This window comes from Sardina pilchardus, chromosome 8, assembly GCF_963854185.1.
Source record: "Sardina pilchardus chromosome 8, fSarPil1.1, whole genome shotgun sequence".
NCBI lineage: Eukaryota > Metazoa > Chordata > Actinopteri > Clupeiformes > Clupeidae > Sardina > Sardina pilchardus.
The window spans coordinates 14,249,165-14,275,726 of record NC_085001.1 but is presented as its reverse complement, the minus strand read 5'-3'; the positions used below and the strand labels follow the sequence as shown (position 1 = coordinate 14,275,726).

The following is a 26,562-nucleotide window of genomic DNA, read 5'->3' as shown; positions in this document are numbered from 1 at the left end:
TGTGCACAAGAATCTCTGAGGCAAAAAGACAGATTTTTTCCCCCACTGCATTTATTGATTCATCAATGGACATGACATACTGCATCAGCAGCACTTATAATCTGTGAAGCATTTTCAGTTAAAAAAAAAAAAAAAAAACATAGAAACAAATTATAATATTTTGGCCTCAACTCAAGACCACAGAGTGATGACCTGCAACACTTAATGCCTCTCCTCCTGTGTGTCTGTCTGTGCAGCTCGAGTCATAGCAGCAGCACTGGGCTCTCAGAGACAGAGAAACACACGTCAGGAGACACTCATGTCTGGAATGAGATGGCAATGCGACCAGCGGCTACACTGTGAACGACTAACAGGCCTTTGAGGAGCCAAAGGACACGTAAGAGGCATTGCACTTCATTAAGATACAGTATGTATACCAACTAAGGTTGACCCTTAAATTCGCCATATCATCTTTATAGTACCACAATTCCTTAGCACCTCTCAGTTCTTAGAATATAGTATTTTCTAAGTTGAAATAAATGTATTTGACAAGTGTCCAGAAGGCTCTTTAGATTGTGCATTATAGGATTCCATCTCTACTTACGACCGCATTCAGTGTAAGGGACTGGATTTGATTAAGGAAGGATCTACAATCAATCATTTCAGGCCAGACACGAGACAGGGAGGTCAAATAGACTGCCAATTAAACATCAGTAACCTACCTAAAATACGTATCTCCTAAGTAAAGGGGCATAATGAGGATCATTTCATCTAACCATCTTTCCAATCATACTGTTCTTACACTTTTATTTTCGAATGACAAATGTGACTTTTGTAGTTATATTAATAAAGATATATGCCCTGAATATTTGTTCTTAGCTGAAATAATTGCTAATAACCTCATATTCTAAACGATTAACATCTTTGAGAATAATATTTAAAAAAGTAGTTTTTCAAGTCTGTTGAAAAAAAGGAGAAAACAATTACAATTACTAAACGTGTGCATGAAGAGACATTGCAAACTAGCCACAGAAAGCATAAAGTGCACTGAGGGGCCGGGGGCCATGTTTTAAGTGACAACCCGATAACACAGAGATGCTTCTAACCCAAGATCATCGTTTTTTAAAGGGCAGTTAGTGGTCGGGAGCATATGTGAACAACTTTGTAAATTCCAATGATCAGGACGTACTGATGCTCATAGAACTGTACAATTTTTATTACAAACCACAAAAACACATAATGGTCCTCTGTCCGGAGAGAGAAAAAAAGTGAGATAATTATTATCCTCATTTTGTTCTCAGATCATCTTGTTGTGATTGTATGAAGAGACTGACTGACAACAACAACAACAACTATGGGACTATACGAGTGCACTCTGAACAAAAAAATTGTGTAGAGGACATAGATGCACCTGGTGTGCACTGAACATGGCTGCATTTGGTAGTTATACTGAAAAAGTGTTAAGGAATGTCGATAAGAGCACCCACTAGACCAAAACAATAGCACCATACACACTGTCATTCAAGTACAAAAAAAAAGGGCTGAGATGTTCCATGGACTATGACAGCAAGTGTGCTTCAGTAAAGAGAGGTGGAGGTGAACCGGGCCCCAGGTGTTGTCCACTGACTCCTGATCTGGATACAGTAGGAGTCCATCTTAAGAGCGTCAGTGATGGCCAGTAGCTGGCGGTGTCACGTGTCACAGGTCAAGCCATGCAGGTGACACAGCACTGCCTCTGAATGGACAGGAGATTGCAGCGCCCCAGCAGCTTCAGCTTGGCACAGAACTTGCTGGACATGCTGTTCTTCCGGCACGGTGGACCTGTAAATGGGTTTTAGTCCTCAGTAAATGGGTTCTAGTCTCGTTCAATATCACATTACACATTTGGGCATTCTGGTCGATTTCACAAACAGCAATATATATCCATGAAATCGTCCAGTGTTAGTTTACTTATTAATTATTTTATATAATAATTTACAGTGTAAATTCTTATATTGTGAGTATGAACAAAGCTGTGGCAAATCATCATCATTCTTCATTTTGTCATTCAACTCACGCCCTTATTCAGAGTGACTTCCAGTGAACTACCCACAAGGAACAGTTCCTCTGGGGCAACTCAGGGTTAAATGCCTTGCTCATGGGTACATGGGCCAAATGGTGGTAGCTCCTGGATTCTAACTTAAAACCCTCTGTTAAAGCCTTCCTTTAGCAAAAATGACAAATGTAGGTATTCTAAATGTGCAATCCATTCATTTCTTCAAAGAAATTGTCATAATGGATCTAAGTGAATTACTTTACGTCGTGAAGCTGTGGTCCAAACAAAATGTACTTTCTCCTTCAAACAGATCTTTGAGGTGGTACTCTGTTGCATAATATGTTCCTTGAACAAGACCAGTTCAAACAAAAACAGGACAACAACAAAGACCAAAAACAACAACAACAAACAGACTAGGACATTCACAGTGCACTACCTTGGATATCGTGTATGTCAAATCGCATCGATACCTTTTGATGCCTATCACTTATCAATGCAATTTGGCATACATGTCGTCCACGTATGGCGCTTCTTTTGTGAAGAGTCAGCTAAGGTCAGCGGCGCATCGGCGGTCATGCTTGGGGCTGGCTGAATGAGAAACAGCTCCCGACTCTCTCTGATTCCGAACTCACCCGTCTTCGTTTTACATTCCTGAGGGTTGCATTCCTGGGAGCTGTCGGGCCGGCTGCTTCTGCTGCACAGGCTGGCCTTCTCCTCCTCTCCTGATTCATCGTTCACACATCTGACGCCGCGGCTGCGTAGCCCTCCACCGCAACTCCGTGAGCACTGGTGCACACATGCACACACACACACACACACACACACACACACACACACACACACATGCATAAACACACACAAACACACATACACATAAACATGGAGAAACAAACAGCAATTCAAAAACAGCGTGATAGGATGGAATTTGGTGAATCAGTCGATGTAGGTTATGTATCACTAAGCATGTCTAGTGTTGTCTACTGTGACTATCTATTCAGTCACAATGTGCAGGAGATATACTGCACATTAGGAGATGTAAGTAATTTAATGTGTGGGTAACCATTTGCTGTCGGCTGGCTAACATTCAATCGGTATTCAATGGGATATTGTTGTGAATGGCGCGACCCAGATTCCAGCTCAGTCAGGGGCAGATCAAATAAATGGAGGAATTCCACCTTGAGTGCATCCCAAGGGCTGACCTGCACCGGACAGCACACCCCAGCGCGACCCTCACGTCACGGTCATGCAGCTATGATGACCACCACTGCCCACATTCATATTAGATTAGATTAGATTAGATTAGATTAGATTGTCATTGTGCAGAGTACAAAGTACAAAGACAACGAAATACAGTTTAGTTTGTGTCTCACCAGAAGTGCAACAAGCAGAAAAGTGCAATGTGATGTACAACGTATAGACAGGTGGTGCCTAGACAGGACGTGAGATATAGTGCAGTGTAGTGCAGTGTTGCCATGGTCGTGGACACCTCAACAGTCACAGGCTAGGAGGTATTGGGCGGGGCAGGGGAGGGGGGTGGGGGGAGGTTGGGGGCTTACTTGGTTAGTTGTCACCAAGATGCTGAGCTAGAGTTCAGTCGGGTGACAACCGCAGGAAAGAAGCTTTCTCTGAACCTGCTGGTATACGTGTATGTACTATATTATATATATGTACAGTATATGTGTACAATCTGTCAGCTTCGGGTTCGACTCTTGAACTCTTGAACTCTTGAGTCAATGGAAAAAAGGGTCTTTGCTTAAAGGGTAACTTGGCAACTATTTCAACTTAATAAACACATTTAGAAATCATTTGGATGATTAAATGATCTGTTCCGGTGAAAACGGTGACTTTCTCCGCTCCCCCTAGTGTCCCCAGGCCGATAACCAACCTTGGAACATTGTGACTCAATCGTTTTAAATTGTGTTTCTTACCTTGTAATTTACATATTGTACTGCTGGACTTACAGTATGCTAACTGTTTTGCTTATCTTGTAAACAAATCCATGTGCTTTATCAGTACTTTTCCCCCACAGTTAATAAGAAATAGCATGCACACTTTCTCCAGCAGAGGGGGAAATAAAGCAAATCCTACCAAGGGGGGCTCATGACCACTCTGGGCCAGTGTTGTGGAGTGTGTGTGTGTATATGGGAGCTGGTCTCACCTCGGCCCAGTTCTCAGTGGCCCAGTGTGTGCAGGGCTGCTGGCTGCACGGCTCCGTGAAGTTTGGCCTCTGGGTGGCGTCACAGCGCTGGAACTCCGGACAGTACACCAGCCGCTCCCTCACACCCCGGCCACAGCTCTTGGAGCACTGAGTGGAAAGCACATATACGGCTTACACGTATACCTGCACTCTTAAAACGAATGTGTTGGAAACAACACAAACTGTGTTGTCCCTATCTGGACACAGAACTGTGTTAAAAACAACACCAAACTCTGTCAGGCCTGAATACTTCATGTTGCCTACACAGCCATGGAACCTTTGCTGAACCTGTACATTATAAACCCGATATAAAGAAACAACAGTATGCATGTCCCTTACCTTCCCCCAAGGGGAGCTCTTCCACTGCAGGCAGGGCAGTGTGCTGCAGGGCAGGGAGCTGGGTGGCTTATGGGTGACGGCCTGGCAGTGGAATGGCCTGAGTGGGCGTTTGCTCTGCGTGTCGATGCACTGCACGTCCCGATGGCGCACAGCCTCGCTGCAGCCCACAGGGCACTGAGGAAGGACAAACAAGCACCATTAAACTCACTCAGGGAAACGTTTGGAAAACGAATACTTGTACTACACATACTGTCTCATTCTGCTAATGAGGTAAAATGATTGACTTTACAGATAGAAAAGGAAAAACATTTTTAAGGGACATCTCAGAATCAGTAACTAATATAAAATCCAATCTAACATATTCCAAACATGTTCCACGGTTAGCCTATACATTTTTTTTCTTTACAAAAATTGCATTTTATGGTTCATAAGCCTTCACTGCTCCCTCAAAAATACCATCCTAAGTTTCTTTGACCAACAATCTACAAGTGTAACTAATTGTAACCAACCACTAACTAACATGCACAATAATGCACTACTGCACTTGCATGCACTGATCTATAAAGAACCATAATTCATGATTCAGTGACTTGCATGCACCTCCATGTTCTCCAGCACCACAATGGCACCCTTGCGGAGGCCTCACCTTGCTCCAGTTGCCTGCCTTCCAGCCTGTGCAGGGCCTGAGGTTGCACCTGCGTGCCGGCTCCGGCTTCTTGATGCTGGCACAGTCCACCTCCTGAGGGGAGCTGCAGCCCACCGTCCTCCACTCCGCCCCCAGGCCACACGTGGTGGAGCACTAGAGCCGGTCAGCAGCAAGCAGGTGGGGGACACGCAGCAGGCAATGGACAGAACTTATAAAGCAACCGAGACCAGTGCAAAAGCTAGCCTCATATAGGACTAGCATACTGTATTTATTCATTTATTCTTATACATACTGTAACTCACTGCCCTTATTCTATTTTTACTGTTTTTTTTATGTTGTTGTTGTACTTGAGAGTCAAATACCTTGTTTGTTTACGCAAACCTGGACAATAAGGCTGATTCTGATTCTAACACTGACAGCTTAGTACAAAACGAGTGTCTAGTTTGCAAGCATACAAGACTGCCACCTAGCAATGCAACATAGTATTGCATGGTGAATTCAATGCAAAGTAGATACAGTACATACAAAGATATGTTTGACATTGTTTTTTTTTTTTTTTTTTTTAAATTTGGAACAACTAAGACATTCATGACTTGATGTACTGTGTCAGTATGGGAGGAGATTGCTAGATTTTTAGATTGTGACAGTGAACAAACAGAGTGAAATCTTTCCTCAACAACCTTCATCTGGGCCTCAGTGGCATTTCGGCTCTGCCAAGCAGCCTAGTTAGAGCTCTCGTAAATCTAGCCATTCATTTAGGACCTGATCTGCCAAGAACAATGAAGTAGATAAAAATAGGACAGGCTTTCTAAATATGCTAACGGTTCAAATAAATAAATGTCTGTGTTTATAAATCGCTTATGTTCACATTTGTCTACGAGCGTCTGTCCTCGTAGAATGACCGGCAGACTGGTCAGTGCAATGACCCCTCTCCTCAAACCACCGCACCACACAACCTTTGGAAAATAAACGGCCTTTGTTCCCTGTGTGTGTGAGAGAGCTATTCACACCCATCTGATTAGCATGGCCGACTGAGCAGAGCCACCTACCTCACTCCAGTTCCCCACCACCCAGAAGGCCTCCATGCTGACGGGGTCCCTGGTGTTGGTGCTGACGGGGCTTCCCTGCCTGGGTTTGGGCTTCTTGGTCTGGGGGCCCTTCGGCGTAGTCTTCTGGGCCACTGAGGTCTTCTGGTACTTCAGCACCCTCACAGTGTGTGCCGGGGCCCCCGTGGTTCGGGGAACGTCCGCCGACTTTGACTTTGACTGAGGTTTGGGAGCGGTTTTGGGCAGTGCTGTGGTTTTCGTCAGTGGTGTGGTTTTGGGCAGTGGCACGGTTTTCGTCCGTGGTGTGGTTTTGGGCAGTGGCGTGGTTTTCGGCTTTGGCGTCCACTTCTTGACAGGCTTGACGTACGGCGTGGTTTTGGCTTTGGAGGGGGTGGTGGTGCGTGTCGTCCAGTAGACCCCGCGCGGCGTGGTGGTGCGAAGGGGCGCTTTGGTCGTAAACTGCGGCCTGGTGGTGCGCGGTTGTGTCGTAGTCCTCCGGGGGGCCGGTGTCGTAGCGGTGACCACGTCGTCCACCGCCGCCTCGCTCCTGGAGTCGGAATCGTCCACGATGTAGTCGTACCCGGGCGTGTAATTGGATCCAGCGCCTGGCAGCGGTCCAGCTCCGCTTCCTTCCTCCCGCTCCTCCTCCTCCTCCTCCTCCTCCTCCCCTTCCACTTCCTCCCCGGCCGCGCCGGAGCCTTTGGTCTTCCTGCCAGCATGCGCGGCGTCTGGAGTCGGGCTGGCGTTCCCCACCACGATCAAGTCGTTGTCATCTGCGTGCAGGATGTCGTCGGGGACCTGCGGCGTGCCAGCCGGTTCGCTCGGCGTCGGCAACGCGGTCGGGGTGGTCTTCGGTGCCGCCGAGGAAACGGCGGGCGCCGGCGTCGGGCCTCGCTTGGGGATGACCCGCCGGTATATGGGCCCGACGCGCTTCTGGCCATTGGGGCAGCTGAGGAGGCCGCAGAGGGACTTGGTGCGGGGCTTGGTGGTGATGTTGCAGCGGTCTCTGGGTTCAGCCACGCACGTGACCTCCCTGGAGCGCACTGCACCTCCACAGGTCACGGGACACTGGGGATGAGACGGGCCACAGTTAACAGAGATGTTTTAAACCATTTGAGGGTCTTTGTGAGCATATACTGTATGCTTTGTATCAGGGGAAAAACAGTTGCATACTGACGCTTGACATACTGGAGAAGAGAGTTTTTCATCAGGCAATGCCAAGTTTCCCCCCAGGAGATCAAAATAATAAATAGTAATATATTTGGTTATAATAAAAATTATGTATTTGGTCAAAATAAATGTATCTATTTTTTTTCATCTTATTTATCTATTTTTGTCCTTCATCTGTATCTCTGGAACCTATGTGCAGCTCTGCTGATTTGTACTTGTTCCCTGAGACAATAAAACATCAGCTAAGCAGCATCAGTTGTCAGTTGTCACCAGTGGATAGATCACACCCAATCTCAACACACAGCATTTTACCAGTTCCATTTGGCCTCATGCCTATATGACTGAATCACAGGGACACTATCACTCATGCCATATTGCTCATGATTTGTAATATTACACATTGATCTAGCCACATTAATTGATCTCATATGGCAATGGGAAACAGACAGACATACGCATGCACAGAGACAGATTGGAATTAAAGGGTGATTTTCCAACCCAAACAACATCAATTGATACAGTTCTCTAAGAAGCAGTTACAACAAGCATACACTCTGCCAAAGTAAATGTCTCTCCTGAGCCACTGATTAGGCTCAACATATTGTTATACTTCTACGCTACTATGGAGAGGGACCCTGCAGACAAACCATTTTTCCTCTTTGTAAGTGTAAAAAAGGTATAAAAAAGGACTGTTTGCGCATTCAATGCAATAACTTTCTGTTGTTCTGGTCACCACCATCTTGCAAAGACAAAGTCAACTACTATGCAGAATGAGGAGAGTCCAGTAGCACCATTGTCCCCAAGGCTATATGCTATTTAGATGTAAATGCTATATGCTGTTTAATGGTAAATTACAGTAATATTCCAGTTTTTCTCAAATCTGCAACGACTGATGTCATTTTGGTCCCAAATGCAAATGTACACTCCATATCGAAAATAGATGTTAAAAAAAAATACTGGTCTAATAGAGTAGATAGACTTTCACGCGAACGCGAGTTCACCTCGTTCCAGTTGCCCACGAACCAGTCGGAGGTGCAGGGCACGTCTCTGTTGCAGGGCACCACGGGCTTGGGCTTCAGCATGTACCTGCAGTCGGCGTGGTGCAGCACGCGCTCCTCCCCGGCCACCGTGCGCACGCACAGCACCGTGCGCTTCTTCAGGCCCGTGGGGCCGCACGTGGCCGTGCACAGCTGCCAGCCCCCCACCCACCACCTGCGGAGACGGAGCCGCAGCGGCAGCAGCAGAGGGGAGGGGAGGGGGGACAAAACATCAGTCGTATTCAGGCTGAAGCTCATTCATTAATGCAACTTCACAGGGATATATGTCTATGTTTATGTAGAGCAGAGGGGGGGGGGGGGGGGGGGAGACAAAACATCAGGCGAGACTCGTATTCAGGTTGAAGCTCATTCATTAATGCGACTTCACAGGGATTTATGTCTATGTTTATGTTTACGGAGCAGATGCTTTTATCCAAAACGACTTATAACAATAACACTAAGACAGTAAGTTCTGGGTGTGCCCTTTACAGACTTCAATAGGGTGTTGTTAGGTTCATGTGTTAACTCTTTGTGGTTCAGTGAGCCTGTCCTCCGCATACTGAGGCTGCCTAACACTTCTACAAGCATTATGCATAACAGAAGACTGTTGAAATCAACAAATCAAACAATGTGTAGGCACACACTGGTGTTGTTTGGTGTTCTCAGGTGCAGGGTTGTGGTTACGGACAGGCTGAAATGAATGTGAATGTGAGTTGTATGTGTGTGTTTTTATTACTGCTGAATATGAAGTGTGTTTCTGTATCTACTTTTGCTGCTATTTAGGATTATACTTATTTATTATGTGTATTATTATTCTTATTATAGGAGACTGAGGACTGTCAAACTGAATTGTCCCTTTTGGGATAAATAAAGCTTTCTGATTCTGATTCTGAGACCTTCAGTCTTTTGATTGGAGCGTTAATTAAAAAAGTAACGTGTGAGGACAAATGGAGTCAGGGATAGAGACCTTGCAGGGCAGTCCATGACTTTACACTTTCGATGTCGGTTTTCCGGGCGGGAGTCGGGATCGCACAGAGCTTCGTCCACCACGCCACTGTCCAGTTCGAAACATCGCACAGGCTGCAGTTGTTCACCTGGAAATGTCAGGACAAGAAATCCTTTGTGGTTAAACATGTTCTGGTGCAGCAGCTGTGCCTCCGTGAATAATATAATCTAATCTCTCCCCCACCCTCCTGCTGCACGCTCTCCGAAGATTAGGTGTTGCCTGCTATCAGAGCTGTCTGCGAGAGGATGGAATGTTTCAAGAGAGGGGCTTTTTTTACCTCCACAGCTGAGATTTAGTAATCTGCGGAGGCCCCGTGCTTGCACAATAAAACATGTGAATCACCCGCTGGCCAAGGGTGCTGCAGGAATGACACAGCACCGGTCGACCCCCTTTGCTTGCATTTGGTGTGCAAACACATGACACAGCCAAGGAAGAATTTCCCCCATGATTCACAGGCCGCGTTTCAACCAGGAATCCAAATAGGCCAGGAAACCCAGGTCAGCACAAGATACTGTGTGTTGCAACACAGAAGCTTTGCAAACTTACCACTGCAAGTTTGAGCTTAAATATTCATGTAGACTGAATAGATTTCTCAAGATATCCTCATCCAAAGTGGTTTACGCTACAGCAAAGGTACATAGCTTTAGCAGCCTATGGAGTGCCTGTGAACTGACCCCATGACCTCAATGCACTTCTGTCTTGTAGTTGAGCTGCAGGAACACACTTGGCACTTGGCTAAGCTCTGACAGAAAAGCACAGTGTTGTTTATAGTGCTGTTTGAATGAGTGTAAATGTGATGTTCAACTGGGATTAGTCATCTGGGGTGCAGTTACCCACCTATCCCACAGGAGGTGCTACAGGCAGTCCAGGCCCCATGCCTCCACATGTATTCTGGGTCCAGGACATCATTCCCATTCGTTCGGGACCTCTTGATGGTGTACTCGTAGGAGATCCCAGGATTATGCTCTTGGAAAAGCAGCTGAGAAACAATATTTTGTTTTCACGGAACTGAGCATTTTGACCATATACAGTATTTATAGTGTTTACACAGTTAGTATGGTGTATTGAGGACTGATCACCAGGGCAACACATACCTGGATCATGATTGGCTCCAAGGTAGGTCCCGGTGATGTCAGATTCTCCAAGTTCCCTATCCTGTCGTAAAAAAACTTGGCTCCCCCCGCATTGTACTCCCCATTCCACTGGATGACGAAATTCCCATTTAAATAATAGTCATCCGAGTTAGGTTTCCTAATGGCCAGGAAATTCCCTATGTCCGACGTCTCCCGGATGAAAATGTCTCGGGCGCCCTGAGGGATGAGGGCCATATCCACATAACCTGTGAGAGAAACACGACTCCAGTAAGAGACTCCAGGCACAGCTATCTAGAGCACAACAACAGCAGGTTTCATATTCCTCACTTATAGGTGATACATATAAAGCCATTATTATGATTTATGCTGAACCACTACAACTCATTGTGCACACGCATGATAATGCTCTATTCACTGTCTCCGCATGTATTTTGAAGCGAGCTTTAAAAAAAAAAAAATTATAAAAAAACATCCCACCACCATGAGCCATATCTGTTACACGTTGGCAAAGCACAAAGAGCCTCATTCTTACCGTAGCCTTCTGGCTGATCAAAGTTCTGGCGGACCGTCTGGCAGGTGGAGCCATCCCCCAGACAGACCCCGCAGCGATCCTCCTCTGCGTTGGAGTCGATGCCATAATCACATCCAACGGCCTGACATGGTCCAGATACGGCACGTAGCAGAGGGGGAGGGGGCGGGGGGGATGGGGATTCACAGGGCAAGAGACACAGGGAGCCATTAAAAATGGAGCTTTTCACATGTTTCCCATGTTCACATTACATTACATTACATTTGGCTGACGCTTTTTAACTAAAGCGACTTACAACATGGTAAAAACATTTAAAGCTCTTAAGAGCAATTCTAACAACAATTTAGAAAAAAAAACACAATAACTGCAACAATGAGTGTAGTAAGTGCATCAATGAGTGCAATTGACTGTAGTAGTAGTGCAAAGTAACTGGCACATAGATGTAAGGTGGTGTGTTGATAAGACAAGAGTCTTATAGGATTAGACTTTTAGAAGGGAGGGAAATGGCCTTACTTCAGGCTGTTGTGTACTAACACGATATCAAGTATCAGTGGAATGACTGAGCCAGATTTCCCACTGTAGATCCATTGTAATTGTTTGCTGTCCATATGCCATCAATTCAGTGTCTCTTATAAACATGTGTAACATTTGTTCAAGTGTGAGTCATTTGTCTTCTCCTTATTTGGCTATTTTGGCTAGAAGTCAACAACAGAGTTCACTGCTCAACAATCACGCACAGTAGCTGAAATAACATGCAGTATATTTCGGCGTCTGCCTAATGAATGTCAGTTTGTTATGAATGCTTTGCGAAGACACACGGAAATGCACGGCCACACTACCTTGCACACACCATTGATACATAGGCTCCTGCTGCTGTTCGTGAAGCAGGGTGTCCCGTCGCTCACGGCGTCCAGCATCTTCTCAGCGAAGTCTTCGTCCACCGGCTGACAGTGCAGCTCACACGGGCTCACTGTAACCAGCAGAGGGTGAGGAGGAGAAGACAGAGGAAGTGCTCTTCAATTTTAACAGACATCATCAAACACTTGCTTAAAGTCAGTTTTACTCTTTGTAACATAGGAACTGCAAATGAATGGGTGACTGTCATAATGGTGATCTGATATGTATTCAAATATGGTTTTCCAAGGAATGAATTTTAACAGGGAAAGCAGAGAGGAAAAATGAGACATGGTGTTGTTCAAGGTGACACTAAAAACATTACTGAGCAGAGATGCCCGAGGTGGTGGAGGCTTGTCTTAACCTGCTGCAGAATGGTATGAAGACTCTCTCCGTGTCAATTCTACTGCCTTTCTTTGTGCTTCTAAACCTCTACACCCACTAGTGTCAGTGTGATGAGATGACAGTGAAACCACTAGCCTTGACTTCACAGTACCTTAGAAATCCACCTTATGTCTGGGAAGCTCAATAGAATTTCAACATTTGACTGAATCTATTCAGTTCATCTGTGGGCAAGCTACTGTAATTACATTTTAATGACATGCTGTTAACTGGTTGCAGAGTTACTCACATTCAGCTACAATCCATTAGTTTATCCATTAATACATCTTAACACTCAGGCCACAATGACTAACAGAATGTACAGTGAATGAACCCACTCATTAGTGGTTTCTTTTTCTTTTTGGTATGGCAGCAATTATCCAATGTTTAATCTATCTCCGACTGCTGTCAATCAGGCTTCTAGAACGCCAACACGACTGCAAAGATGGGCCAACTCCTTTCCTATTTTGACCGAGATTTTCCAGTCTTTGCTGAAACATGTTACAGGACGTTAGCAACATGGACAGCGAGAGTTTGTTTAGTTGTTCATGGTTTCCTTGACGTCAACCTACTGTACGAGACCCTGGAAATGGCTTGCATGAAGCACTGGCAGTGCAAGGAGCACATCTCCATCGCGCCAGGCAGCCTAGCAGCCTCGTGTGGCTCAGTCTTACGGGCATGGTGACAAGGCATCTAAATCCTGCTCATGCTGTACTTATTAGAGACCGGATCTTGCTCAAGGCGGGCCAGTTTTGCCAGTCTGTCTCATTCATGTTCACACTCTCAATTTTATTCAAATGTGTTGAGAGTAGCTCTCCTCTTAAAGGCAACAACCTCAACGTATCCGTATGCATATCCAAATGTATGGGCATCTGAATGTATGGTAAATATTTGTTTGGTATTGACAGGGCTCTGACTAGACAAACAATAATTGGTGGATTGGTGGTGAAAGCAAGGAGATCTCCTTGTAGTATCTACCATCAAATAGAGCAGTTTGTCTGCTATGCATGAATTAATTAATCAGTTAAACTTCTATAGTGCATCTGTGGACCAATAACCAACTACAGTGTCTTTCACTGGACTAGAGAAGGATTTTATTCGGTGGGGTTACAGCCATTGAACCTAAGTGGGTAAGCACTAACCCAGATTTTAGTCAAGTAATCTCCCAAAAGACTTTGAATAATTAAATCATTATTGAGTCGTTGTTCATTATTGCAGTGGCATGTCTACTCTCTTATCAGCCAAAGAATACATATGGCTCTTCTGTTAGCTACTCTTCATTGGCCTCCTGGCAGCCAGAGTTCAATTCAAATCCCTCATTCTGGTGTACTGGATCACACTGGATCAGCACCTTGTTATTTGTTACTTCTGTGATCCAGATGTACGGTATTCCCCCTGATGAGCATCTGCTGTTTATGCCTTCCATCAACACCAAGAAGTCACAGTCAACACTCCGTGAATCCTTATTGGTGGAATGATTTACTAACGCTCTTCGTTCTAGCGGTAGGTTTGGCATTTGATTTGTTTAGACTGATCTGTTTATCTAACTAAATAGTTATCCTCACAGTCACGGTTTCTATGTGTTTATGGTTGTTGTTATTGTCATTGACAATTTGCTATTCCTATTATTCTGTTAAAATGATTTAGTTTATTACTGTTATTAATGTTTTTATGTATGACTACTTTGGACTGTTCATTTTTATTACCTCTGCTAATCATCAGGGTTTGTTGGTTTGTTTATCTGTCTATTTGTTCGCAAGATAACTCAAAAAGTTATGGATGGATTTCGATTAAATTTTCATGGAAGGTCTGAAATGACCCAAGAAAGAAACTATTACATTTTGGGAGTGATCCGTACCACTGCCTGGATGCAGGAGGCGTTGATGTTTGCTTGGCGGAGATTTGCGCTCTCTGAGTGCTTTTCTAGTTGTTAATGTTTATGGTTCTTGTCTGCCAATAATCATAATCATAACCATAGCCAACAAAAAATGCAACCATAATAGAAAACAGGCTGGAGGCAGAACCTGCTCTGGTGACAGGGATCCACTCGTAGAGCTCGTTCTGGTACGGGACTGTGTTGAACTCGCTGCACTGCATCTCGCGGAAGCTCGGGTGTTTCTTGGCGCACGGCTTGATGTTGCAGATCCTGTATCGCTTCCGCTCGCCCGTGCAGTACTTCCCCCCGAACTCGGGCCTGCGGAGGGGAAACAGAGCGGCTGTTGAGTCGCGCCGCGACAGCAGGAATTTGTTTGTCTTGGTCCGCAAGTGAGTTTGTTCTCTCATAGCTGGAGTCAAGTCTGAAGCATCTTGACCTTAAAGCACTGTTGGGTTTGAGAAGCTGTGCCGAGGACAACTCAGCGTTTCACAGACAGCCATAAATGGGTTGCGAAACATTCAACCAAACAGGACTACGACCAAATAGTTTTGCACGACCCAATTTGTTTTGTGCGCTCAAGCTTTTCTATATCAACGGACCAAAATAGAGGCAGTTCCAGATACTGTGACTGGCTGAAGTTGAAGCGCTTACTTAGGCTGGTTGCACTCCCGCTCGGCCGCCTGCACCCCAGCTCCACAGGTGCGCGTGCAGTGAGACCAGGTGCTCCACGGACCCCAGGCCCCATTCACTGTTTCCGGAAGTTTCCCCACCACGACGCACTCACCTGTAATGCACCACTATGCACCCATGCACAGAAGATAAGCTTTTACTCACATTTTGACATGAATGCTTCTTATTGTGCTTACATTCCACAGAGGTAATTTAATTCATTGGAGGAAATCAGGGGATTGAAAGAGAGGTTCTGTTTACCTTGTCTGGGCCGCATCTGGTACCGTCTATTGGCGAGTCCAGTTTGGACCGGCACGTCCCATTCACAGAACACCACAAAATCTGACACACATTCTGGGAACGAGAAACAAATCAAAACAGATTGGAAGCTAACACAACCATTTTACAGCCACATGTTTTTCATTTCATATAGAACAAAATCTCAGAGTATCAGAATGAGATTTCACAACCACTGAGCGCACCAGAAACAAAATGGCCCACTGAACCAAAACACAAACACACACACACACACACACACACACACACACACACACACACACACACACACACACACACACACACACACACACACACACACACGGCAAAGCCGCATGGCACTCACATCTACTTCTTGGCAAAAGGTGGCATTGCCGCCATGCTGAAGCTGGCACTGGTGGTGTGTGGTGTACTTCACCCCCGGGGCGGCCAGTGGCGTGGTCAGGTCCTTCTTGGACGGGCGGTCGTCCAGACAGAAGCCCCAGCCACGGCTGCAACACAGTATCCATGGTAACCAAAAAATCTAACTCTAGTCGGTGGTGGTGGTGGGAAAAGCAAAACAATGAGACTGTTTTTATGTGTCTTAGTAATGTTCTTCAGATGTGTCGAGTCTTCTGAGCGTGACTCAAACCTGCAGTGTGGGATGATCGGGGGGATAGGAAAAAAGAAGGGGGGAAAAAAGTAAAAAGAGAAACAAAGGTGGAAAAAAAATTTAGCCACTTACTCCAAGAAGCGGGTGATGTAGTCCTTGCTGCAGGGCGACCAGGTGAGGGGGGAGCTATCGTACATCAGCTGTCGAGACATGATGAAAGGGTGTCTCCCCGACAACTCACAGTCATTCCCCTGACCGTCATGGTGGATCCCGAAGCTAGAGGAGAAACATAAAATACATCAGACTCAGTTATGACTGTTATACAGCATATTGAATCTACTATTTTACTACTACTATTCTTTTTACATTGGTATGGGTGCCTTTTAAGACTCATGAACCAGGGTATGTTTATATGTGCTTATGTATCTATTTCTTTTTTATGTTGTATGTTTTGCTGTTGGCTCTAGAGCCTGTAATAAGGTTTATATATTTTAGGAAGGGTTTCCGGGTGAATCAGTGAGGTCAGACAGACCAGGTGCCAGAGTGTTGATTTGTAGGAAAACAAACACAGTTTTTACCTGCGTAAATCTGCAGGTTCAAGTTACACCTGTGAGGCACTTCCTTGCATGACAGATTTGAGATTTATGTGTGTGTCTGCTCTTCTTTCCCAAACACTGACTGATGGATGCACACACACACACACACACACACACACACACACACACACACAAACACACCAACCTGTGTCCTATTTCGTGAGCGATGGTGAACGCGACAGGCAGACCAGAGTCCTCGTTGATGTTGCAGCTGCGATGGGGCTGGCACATGCCGGAAAGGTGGGACAAGCCCAGAGTCTCACAAGGTTGATTTGACCCTGCACAGATGTCCTTCCTAGGGTTAACACACACACACACACACACACACACACACACACACACACACACACACACACACACACACACACACACACACACACACAAAGGGCAGGTGCTTGTGAAACAAATTGGGAGTTTGTGGGCCAAAAATTCACTCCGTGTGAGTATTTCAGTTTCCACTACACCAATTTTCCACTATTACATTGCTGTAGCATCAAGGTGCTATCAACACCAGTTACAAGCCACCCAGGCACACATGTGTGCGTGTGTGTGTGCGTGTGTTTGTGTGTGTGTGTGTGTGTGTGTGTGTGTGTGTGTGTGTGTGTGTGTGTGTGTGTGTGTGTGTGTGTGTGTGTGTGTGTGTGTGTGTGTGTGTGTGTGTGTGTGTGTGTGCGTGTGTATGTGTGTGTATGTTTGGGGGAGGTCATTTATCTCTTCCCTAAAACAATTCTGCACTCCAGGGCACTTTCCATCAATCTATGTTTTAGCAGGAACATATCCATGTTGAGACAGGAGGCACTGGATTTATGCTTGGCATTATCACTCCTCTAATATCAGGGTTTTGGCAAAGTATGTGACTATCTGGTGATGTGCTGAAGGTAGAAATTAGTACACTGTAATCACACTGGAACAAAGACAAAACTCCATGGTTTCGTATTAGTAACCTAAATAAAAGCTAGAAAAGCACTCCATGAGCGCAGACCTCCGCCAAGCAAAAACATAACCGTCTCCTGGATCCAGACGGTGATCCGGATCACTCTCAAAATTGAATCGTTTCTTCTTTGTGTCATTTCAGACCTTTTCCTAAAATATTCATTGAAATCCATCCATAATTTTCTTTAGTTATCTTGCTAACAAACAGACAAACATACAAACATACAAACATACAAACATACAAACATACAAACAAACAAACTCTGATGAAAACATAACCTCTTTGGCGGAGGTAAAAAGCGCATATTACACACAACCCTCCTGTGATTCTGTTTATCATCGCTGCAACCACACCTGACTAAAAGCAGAGCAATTACAGAGCGGTTGATTAAAGCAACACAATGGCCGAGTTGGTATTTATTCTTTGCCATCAAATTCTAACGGCATTTAGCACTAAGTTGGTACCTAGTGCAAATAAAACCAAATAAAAGGATTATGTTGTTACCCGGAACAACATTCCAGAGTGCAATACAAGGTGCTCTAGACACGCGTCAGCAATGCCAAAGGTGCCATTCTCTGTGTTCGGAAGCAAGCGTTGCATCAAAAATGAATGAATTTGAAGCCATTATTTTCAAGAATGACATTGTGTTGCTTCAAATGAAACAGGTGTGTTCATCCAATCAAGAGTGACACATGAGTTCAGACAGGTACAGTATGTGAAACAGGGTGAGATGGGAGACATGCCAGCTATCAAGTTCATGGCCACAGGCGAATTCATATGTAATGTGGTGATGCTGGGTGGTGTGACTGCCATGGCATCATGTGTGTGTATGTGTGTGTGTGTGTGTGTGTGTGTGTGTGTGTGTGTGTTTGCTACCTCGTAACGAGAACTGCCACGTCGTGATGAGCGGGGTGCGTGTCACTCATGGGGTTCACGTTCTTCTGCCAGGTGCAGAAACTGTTGAGCGTCGTGTCGGCATGGTGAACGATTTTCAGCTCTTTCTAGATGAGGAAACAGTGCATGATTGCCGTTGCCGCACCAATGACAAGAAGGGTGATCCAAAACATTTGTAAATACTGTTTATATTGATATTCTCCCTTCTTAGTCTGACCAGCTTTTGAATTTGTTTACAGTTAAATTAATTATGGTATTGCTTTTCTATTTGTATGTCGCTTTGGACAAAAGTGTCTGCCAAAAGCATAACCGTAACCGTAAATGAAGACTGCCTACTGCCTCTCACACATGGTAAAGGAGAAAAATAAGAGGAACATATGAAAATATTTTTGCTACCTCTTCGCCATGCAAAAGAATGAGGCGGACCAAGATGATGTGGATGGCGTTCCCGATACTGGCATCGTGAAAAATCCCAGCAACCTGAGGGATATACACCACGACTCATACAGGAGCATAGCTTTCATTCAGACATTTTAACCTTTACTTAGCAACCACTTGTTTAGAGTATCAAAAGTGGAAGCTTAAGGCCTTATTACTCCAAATCATCATTATTGCGCTGCTTGCATCTCCACAACCGTTAGACATCCACAAATCCACTCAGCTTTCCTTTAGACATTTCAACCTTTACTTAACAAGCACTTACAGTAATTTCCTGTGTATAAGCCGCATTGTGTATAAACCACAGTGCCGTGTTTATACAGGTTGAAATAAACAAAACCATATTAATACGATATTAACTGTCCCCTCCCCTGTATAAACCTCATAGTTGAAGAAATCTTGCAACATCAATGTATAAGCTAATAGTCGGGAAATAACGGTAAGAGTATCAAAAGTGGAAGCTTATGGCCTTATTACTCCAAATCATCATTGAGCTGCTTGCATCTCCACAACCATTAGATGTCCACAAAATCCACTCGGCTCACCATGTTCATGATGGTGAAGATGTAGGACTCCACGTTGCTGCTTCCGTGGTAGTCCATGAGCTTGGAGTCGGCCACCACCAGGGTCTCCACCCATCGCTCCTTGCTGACGGAGCGGCGGGAGATCCCACGAGGGGCAGGCTGACCGGTCAACTGACCCCACTGCTCCTGCTCCCAGGCTTCCCTCTCCTCCTCCACCCTGAGAGAGTAGTCAGGGCCATCTGCCCCGGGAGACACACATATCGAGGTCATGACACCGTCAAACAGCAATGGGGCAGTGGTCAGCTGGCTAGCTCTGGTTTAGATTGCTCCACTACATCTCATGGACATCAGACACAGAGTAATAATACATAATGTTTTTTTTTGGTTTTGAAATATTTCTACACACAAATAGTATGAAGACAACAAACATTAACTTTCAACACACACACACACACACACACACACACACACACACACACACACACACACACACATACGCATCCCAAGATAAACACACATGCACACACCCCTAAACACCCACCCACACACACAGACACACATCCCGAGACACACACACATGCACACATCTGCACAACAAGGACACTATCCAGTTCCAGACACTGGTTGGAAACAGTCACTGATCCCTGTCTTATCAGCCTGCCCTGTGATGACCTGGCCATCTGTGACCTCTCACCTTTGACTCCACAGGCGCCCTGCCCCTCCTGCGACTCCTTGACACTCCGCCGATGTCGGCCCACCGGCCAGCTCAACGGACTCCGGTAGACCACATGAGCCTCTTGGGGGTCTTCGCTACTCACAGGGTGACCTTTCACTGGCTCGATCAAAAAGAGCCCTTCAGGCAGGGAAAAGAACCCTCTCTAAGGGAATGGCACACGCACAGGGGTACACACACACACACACCCACACCCACACACACACACCCACACACACACCCACACACACACACACACACACACACACACACACACATGCATGCACACACACACACACACACATACAGGGATACACAACATCAGTGAACATCCAGGTCATTCAAAAATTTGAGCAAGTGGCTTATGAATGAGTTCCTTTCAACCATAAACTATTCCATGCACTGGTGGTATGTCCATAAACACCCCACTATGGCACGGTGCTGTAACCTTGTTATGTATTCTTTTTGGAAGCCTAACCTGGCCGACGGTGAGTGCGAGGCAGGTATTTTCCTCTCCCACCCAACGGCGCATTCCCTCACCAAGTAGCTCAGTAAGGTATCAGTCTTTTGTCTCCAGAGGTATGCCTGGCAAGTTCCTGCCAGTGCTGACATTTCCTTTAACTCTGAAGGAGTATAGGAGGGCGATTACTCAGTCATTTACACTCTGAAAAAAAAACTGTGTCTTAACAAGCCCAAGCGCAGTTGAAGGCCGTCGAACCAAAGATGAAAAAAGAGAAAGGAAACGCCCCCAAGACTGGGAAAATGAGCCAGGTACTGGCTCCGGAGATATGGGCCTCGGTCTCTTGGCGGTCCTGACTTGCAAACAGACTGGAGGTTAAGGCACGCTCAAGTTTGGCTCTGTTTTTTCCACTCACAATACAGATATGTGATGCTATATTTTATAGGCTATAAAAAGTAAGATACACTAAAAGCTACAGCCTACATTCTAAATAGGCTATAGCTATTATTATTTAAACTGAGTACTAAAAGCCCAACTAGTGACAAAAGTTGTAACTGTGCAATAACTATAAACCCTCTGTTGATCTTATGAGGGTCATGCTCATAAGTGCCAAGCTCATGTATTGAAGCTACTGTATGTTACACTGTATCTTCATTCAAATAGATAATATCATAAATATTATATATATAGAGAGAATAACAATATCATAAATGAAGAATGAACCCACATGGGTGGGCAAATGCTACGAGGGTGCACACGTGAAATGCACCTCGGGGCAAATCTGCGAGACAAATCCAGACGGAGCATTGGGCTTTGATGTGGATGAACCATTTCTAACCTCACGGGTGGTTCACAAATGCTTCCCCTCTCTGCACATGCTCTGATTTGGCCTGTGGTGGTGGTGGTGGGGTCCAACTTTGGGAATATTTGTGATAATCTTGCTCTTAGGGACGTACTGTAAATGTCACACAGCTGCTGTGATTCTGGCGTCCTCCCAAGTCACTCCCTGAGACGAACGCGCACAAACTGATATAGACATCTGTGATAGAAATCAGTCCCAGAAGATACAAAAACAGGTGCTGGGATGTGTCCTCAATCTATGTCATGTAGAGGGAGAAATGGTCTGCTGCGTGCAGTCTTTCTCCTAAGTAAGCAGCATGTAAGACAGTCCTAAGCCGCAGGTTCCACAAACAGACAAAAGGGCGAAAGCAAAACACACAAGTTCACAGATGAAAGCTTGCGGCTCAATATCAAGGAAAGGAAAATGAAGTATAAGAAATGGGCTTCGAGTCAGTCATCCCATCAAAGACACAGAAAGACAAACACCAAAACAAAGACCGGCTTGAGACTGGCGTGCAATCCCCTCCAAAGTCTGAGCCTCGCATTTAAAAAACGTTAAATAATCCCTGGCTGCCCATGCCAACTGAAACAGTCCCGGTGCCTTGCACTTGAGTGGAATTCCCTCTCTTCCTCCTTGCCTCTAAATATCTCGCAGGAAGCAGGTATTACTCTGAAGTGCCTCCATCTAGGGAGACTAAAATAACACAGGTTGGCTAGCTAACGACAGGAGCCATGTGGAAGCGCTTTATTCCTCCAGTGGCTCAGAAGTGCTTCTGTGCAAAATCCAAAGGCTCCAGACTTGCAGAAGTGAGATATATTGGCTCTGATAAATACCCGATGACTTTGATATGTGCTATCTTTATTATGTGTTCATGCTGCACTTATGATGTCAAACGATGACTTTCTTCTTTGCTGATTTAAAGGGGGGAAAAAACCTGCTATACAATGTATTTAACTTTTCAGCCATGAAAGAATTTCATTTATTTCGCCAAAGCCGTGACTTGAGTTCAACTCTGCATCTGCAGCTTTGGCATACCAGACAACTGTGTCAAACTAAGGTGTGTGTGTGTGCCAGCTCTTTTCTATGTCCACAGCACAACAACGTAGAGAAAGAGGAGGTTTTTATATGGGTTTAGGGTTAATATGCAGAAGAAAGACAGATAAAGCTGCCCTGCACAGTGGGGTCAGTAACAATACATACACTGTTGCTAAGGCATTCCGAGGCCATGTGCTTCTGCTATTGCCTGCGTCCCAAGCCAAGTCTCACTCATTAGAGTCCTTCGCTCTTCACGGCCAACACGCTAAACAAAGTAGCCAGAGCTATTATTCACAAGGACAACCCATCCGCTCTCGCCCGGAGCAGCTCAACGTAGTCATTACTGTTCCTTACATAGTTACAGCAAAATATACATTTTCATCCGACTCGCTCCCCCCCCCCCCCCACCCCCCCCTCCCCCACCAAGTTATTGACCTATCGGGCTGTGAAACCTCAAATGTTTGCAATCTGGCCAAGAGAAGTCCTCCCACGGAGGCCGTGTTTTTAGAACAGCGGAGAGGCATTCCGACTACACTAACCATCATAGATGCCAGACGTTACTGCAACAATGTTGCATTAAATAAATCACTGCATTGGAGCCGCCTGAATGTGACTCTCCATAAGCTGGGCTTTGGAAGTGTGTCAGACATTTCATACCCGTAAAAAGTCCTTCTGTTGACAGTAACACTACCTAGAATGTGTAGAATGTTTTGGATCATGCACAAACACAATGCATAGGCTACTGCATAATGAAAAGGAGACATACAGTAAATCCCTCTCTGAAAGCTATTCTGCCCACTTTCTACACACCCTGTTCCAGCATATCCTGATCTTGCAGCTTGATCTCCGCTGACAACAGGGGCATTCATTTTTGCCTTTGAAACACCATCTCAAAGGTCTGATGCCTACGAAGGCCTGACCTACTTAGTCCACTACGCAAACATTTCATCCTGCGCTTCAGAAAGTCATGGGAGGCAGACACACGAGGGAGGGCATATCATGTAGTCCACAATAGATGTGTTACGACAGTTTCACCATCATCAGCAGAGACATCACCATATATCTCAGAGGCAGGTGTGAACGTCAAACAACTCAATTAATGTTGGACTTTGCTGGGATGGGCTTTTGCACAAGGACATTTGTATCACTGAATGGGACTCTGTGTCAGTGGATAGATAGTACCGCCCGAGGGCCAGTGGATGTCAAACTATACAGACAAGTTGGTGTCACTGCATGAGCTTGATTTGCATAGCCAATCAACAGTCATGCTGGTTAACCCAGGATATCCATAATGCATAATGACAAGCCCCATATTGATGGTCATTTGGAAAATGTCATTGCTCAAACCAAATGGCCAGAGGTCTCAAAAACACATTGTCCTAACAGAATGCATACAATTCATTAATTATCATCATTCCTTAATGAGAAAACCTACCTTTACATGGTCTGCCATTTTTTTTACACAAATCATTCATTCAGAAAATGTATTGGCCATTGAATTAACTTACATTTTAGCTGCTCTGTGAAAGGCCTAACATAATCTGAACGAATTAACATATACTTTCCACATGCAGTATTCACTGTGATACTTACCAGTCCCTCACAGGTGCTGATTGCAGCTTTTCCCACATGTTCAGAGTAGGTCACTGTACCAATTAGGTGACAGGCGTTATCTTTGGATACAGACTCCTTTGTGTGGTTTTGATCACCATGGCGTCTCTCCAGTATGTAGTCATTTGCTACCAGGTGCTTGTTGGTGGTCAAGTTAAAAAACAGATCCCGACCCTTGTAATGAAGATTGTAGTAAACCCGAGCCTGTGATGCTCCCAGGTCTCTCTTGTGACGTTCACTTGAGAAGTGGTGAGACAGAGAATAAGACATGAACTGTCCACTCCTTTCTACCTTTTCAGGATGGACCACTGTGAAATCTGATTGAGCTTTGATGAAGTGTTCTGTGGGTGAAAATAGTGAAAAGTGTTAAATCGGTATCCTGTGTAGGTGCACAGGTTGACAGGGTCTCTCAATGGAAAACCTCGTTAAAGACTTTGCAATGATACAGTAACAGTAGTGTTGAGATTAACGAATTGACGGATCTCAAATGCAACATGTCCAGTTTGAACAATACACTACCTACGGAGACATATTCTGTTTAATTCAACAGTCACAGTTTTACTCGTAGGCTAGACGTCCCGTTCCATTCATGCATGGGGGCGCCTACAGAATAACTCGATCTCATGAGTATTCAAGTAATAGCTACTGACCTTGCTCTGTATCTGGAAAGTGGAGTTTATCCGAAATAAAGCACTCGATGTGGACGGGTGCCAAAAAGAAAACAAAATGTAACACAAAAAGTGCTTGACTCATCCGCGTATGTTGCATATTTCAGTTCTAACCGAAATCAAACAAAAAGAAAATGTTGAGCGGCATTAATAGACTCGTTTGTGTTAGTGGCGGTCTTACGACCACTTACATGTATGAAAAGTTTGCAGCATCTGTAAGCAAAAGAGAAACATAGCCCAGAGACGGGGAATTAAAGAATATCATGTAAACTGTGAGAATGAGAAATCGCCAAGCTAGCAAGGGGTGGAGTGTTCCACAGGCTAGTGTCTAGTTTCTTTGGGACCGAAAGGGAGTCGAGGGCACTCTGCAGCGAAAGCCCAAGCTGAGTTAAATCACCCTCCTTACCCATAAAACCATGGACGGACACAATTGCGAGTAGACTGGCGGTCTCAATAAGGCTTGTTCATTTATTAGGATAGCATCTGCGCATTAACCCACAGCTGTAACTTTCAGTGCAGGCATCTCGCAATCTGAGTAGCTTCAGTGGTGAATTTAGGGCGCAAAGACTAAATTGGAGATACTGTCCAAATGGGGACAGGGGGTGTGATAAATGCAAATGAGAATCCATATATGGGCAAAGGAGCCACATTTACTCAGCTTGGATGGTTTCATGGTGAACCAATTTACCTCGCATAGGCAAACAAATGCGAGCCAAAGTTGATAGGGTACCTATATTTCACGATTTTACGCTTTCGCGTGTATAAAATACTGCCTGCACTCAGTTGTAAACTTTATTTAAGTTCAGCTGAGATATTTAGTTCACCCAAAATCAATTACTGATATTTTCTATTTATTAACGCATTATAATGTCTTGTCCTCGCCCGTGTCCTTATGAGTCTAAAGAGGCTACAACGCTCTTGCCATTCGTGTTAGTGTCTAGCATTCCTCTTGGCAATGTCTTGACTTGCCTGCGCTTTTGATAACTGTAAGCTCATAATGAAGAGTTAGTTAGAATGGACATATGTTCCTAATAAACACAGAGAGATCAAACACACACACACACACACACACACACACACACACACACACAAACTCTTTTCTCTCTCTCTCTCTCTCTCTCTCTCTCTCTCTCTCACACACACACACACACACACACACAAACTCTTTTCTCTCTCTCTCTCTCTCTCTCTCTCTCTCTCTCTCTCTCAGACACACACACACACACACACACACACACACACACACACACACACACACACACACACACACACACACACACACACACCATAAGCACACATCGTCCCCCCTCCCCACACACACACACACAAAGACACATCATGAAACTCCACAATGGGGAGAGAGTGCAGCACGCAGTGCAAAACTGAACTGTCAGTACAGCTGACAGACTGCTGGGCTTCCTTGCCCTTCCTTGAGCTGTTCCACAAACACCATAATGGGCCACCTATTGGGAAGCACTACATTCCATGGATGCTCACCTGTCTGAGTATTGGCTGGCTTCAGAATCATAATGTGCTATCTCTGCCTGCATGCTATATGCTGCCGGGGTTGGACTTTTAAGATATCTGATATCTTTGAGAATGTCAGCGTGGTACTGCTGTCATGTAATTAATAAAAGCCCAAATAAAAAAGGGTCAAACATTTATGCAACTCATAAAGCAGTAAATTCTTTGATTTTTGAGATTCTTCTTGAGATTTGTTAGATTTTTTTTTTTCTTTCATTTGGACTTTAATGTTACAGTGTTTAATATAACAATCCTGGTTTAAAATGTTGCAACTCTTAAAAAAGTACATAAATTGTTTGACTGATGGATTGGTGAGTTATAGAGTAATAAATCCCAGTCAAGAAATGTCTATTACCCTCAGATTCTCAGCTCCAAACTTGAAAAAAAACGGCTTATTTCCAACGTCCTGGCCTTTCATGTTTTAAAAAAATCATCACAATTTGTTTCCAGTTTTATCTCACGATTTATCAGGATTCTTTGATCTGTTTATAGAATTGGCCTACACTGTGGACATATGGACACATGGTGGCCATATAGAAAAGTCATCTCTAAATCTAAG

At 44.9% G+C, this 26,562-nt stretch overlaps 1 protein-coding gene across 1 annotated transcript; it reads right to left on the bottom strand.

Annotated features, from left to right (window-relative positions):
- Nucleotides 1-46: 46 nt before the first annotated feature.
- Nucleotides 47-24,575, bottom strand: adamts12 (ADAM metallopeptidase with thrombospondin type 1 motif, 12). The gene is made up of 24 exons (XM_062543878.1): nt 24,462-24,575; nt 23,794-24,152; nt 19,847-20,030; nt 19,174-19,391; nt 18,587-18,670; nt 18,173-18,297; nt 16,508-16,657; nt 15,899-16,042; nt 15,521-15,665; nt 15,160-15,252; nt 14,881-15,026; nt 14,378-14,547; nt 11,918-12,048; nt 11,082-11,202; nt 10,550-10,794; nt 10,293-10,434; nt 9,417-9,543; nt 8,414-8,624; nt 6,246-7,310; nt 5,197-5,349; nt 4,551-4,724; nt 4,173-4,319; nt 2,647-2,800; nt 47-1,800 (listed from the first exon to the last, which is right to left on the bottom strand). The coding sequence occupies exons 1-24, from the start codon at nt 24,562-24,564 to the stop codon at nt 1,685-1,687; spliced, it is 4,707 nt and encodes a 1,568-aa protein (XP_062399862.1). The 5' UTR covers nt 24,565-24,575; the 3' UTR covers nt 47-1,684.
- Between the last annotated feature and the right edge of the window lie 1,987 nt (nt 24,576-26,562).

Coding starts and splice junctions, on each gene's coding strand:
- adamts12 (XM_062543878.1), bottom strand. CDS start 24,564: ATGAGTCAAGCACTTTTTGTGTTACATTTTGTTTTCTTTTTGGCACCC. Junction 16,043..16,507: donor GCTCACGAAATAGGACACAG/GTTGGTGTGTTT, acceptor TTTCTCCTCTAG/CTTCGGGATCCACCATGACG. Junction 8,625..9,416: donor GTCATGGACTGCCCTGCAAG/GTCTCTATCCCT, acceptor CCGTCTCCGCAG/GTGGTGGGTGGGGGGCTGGC.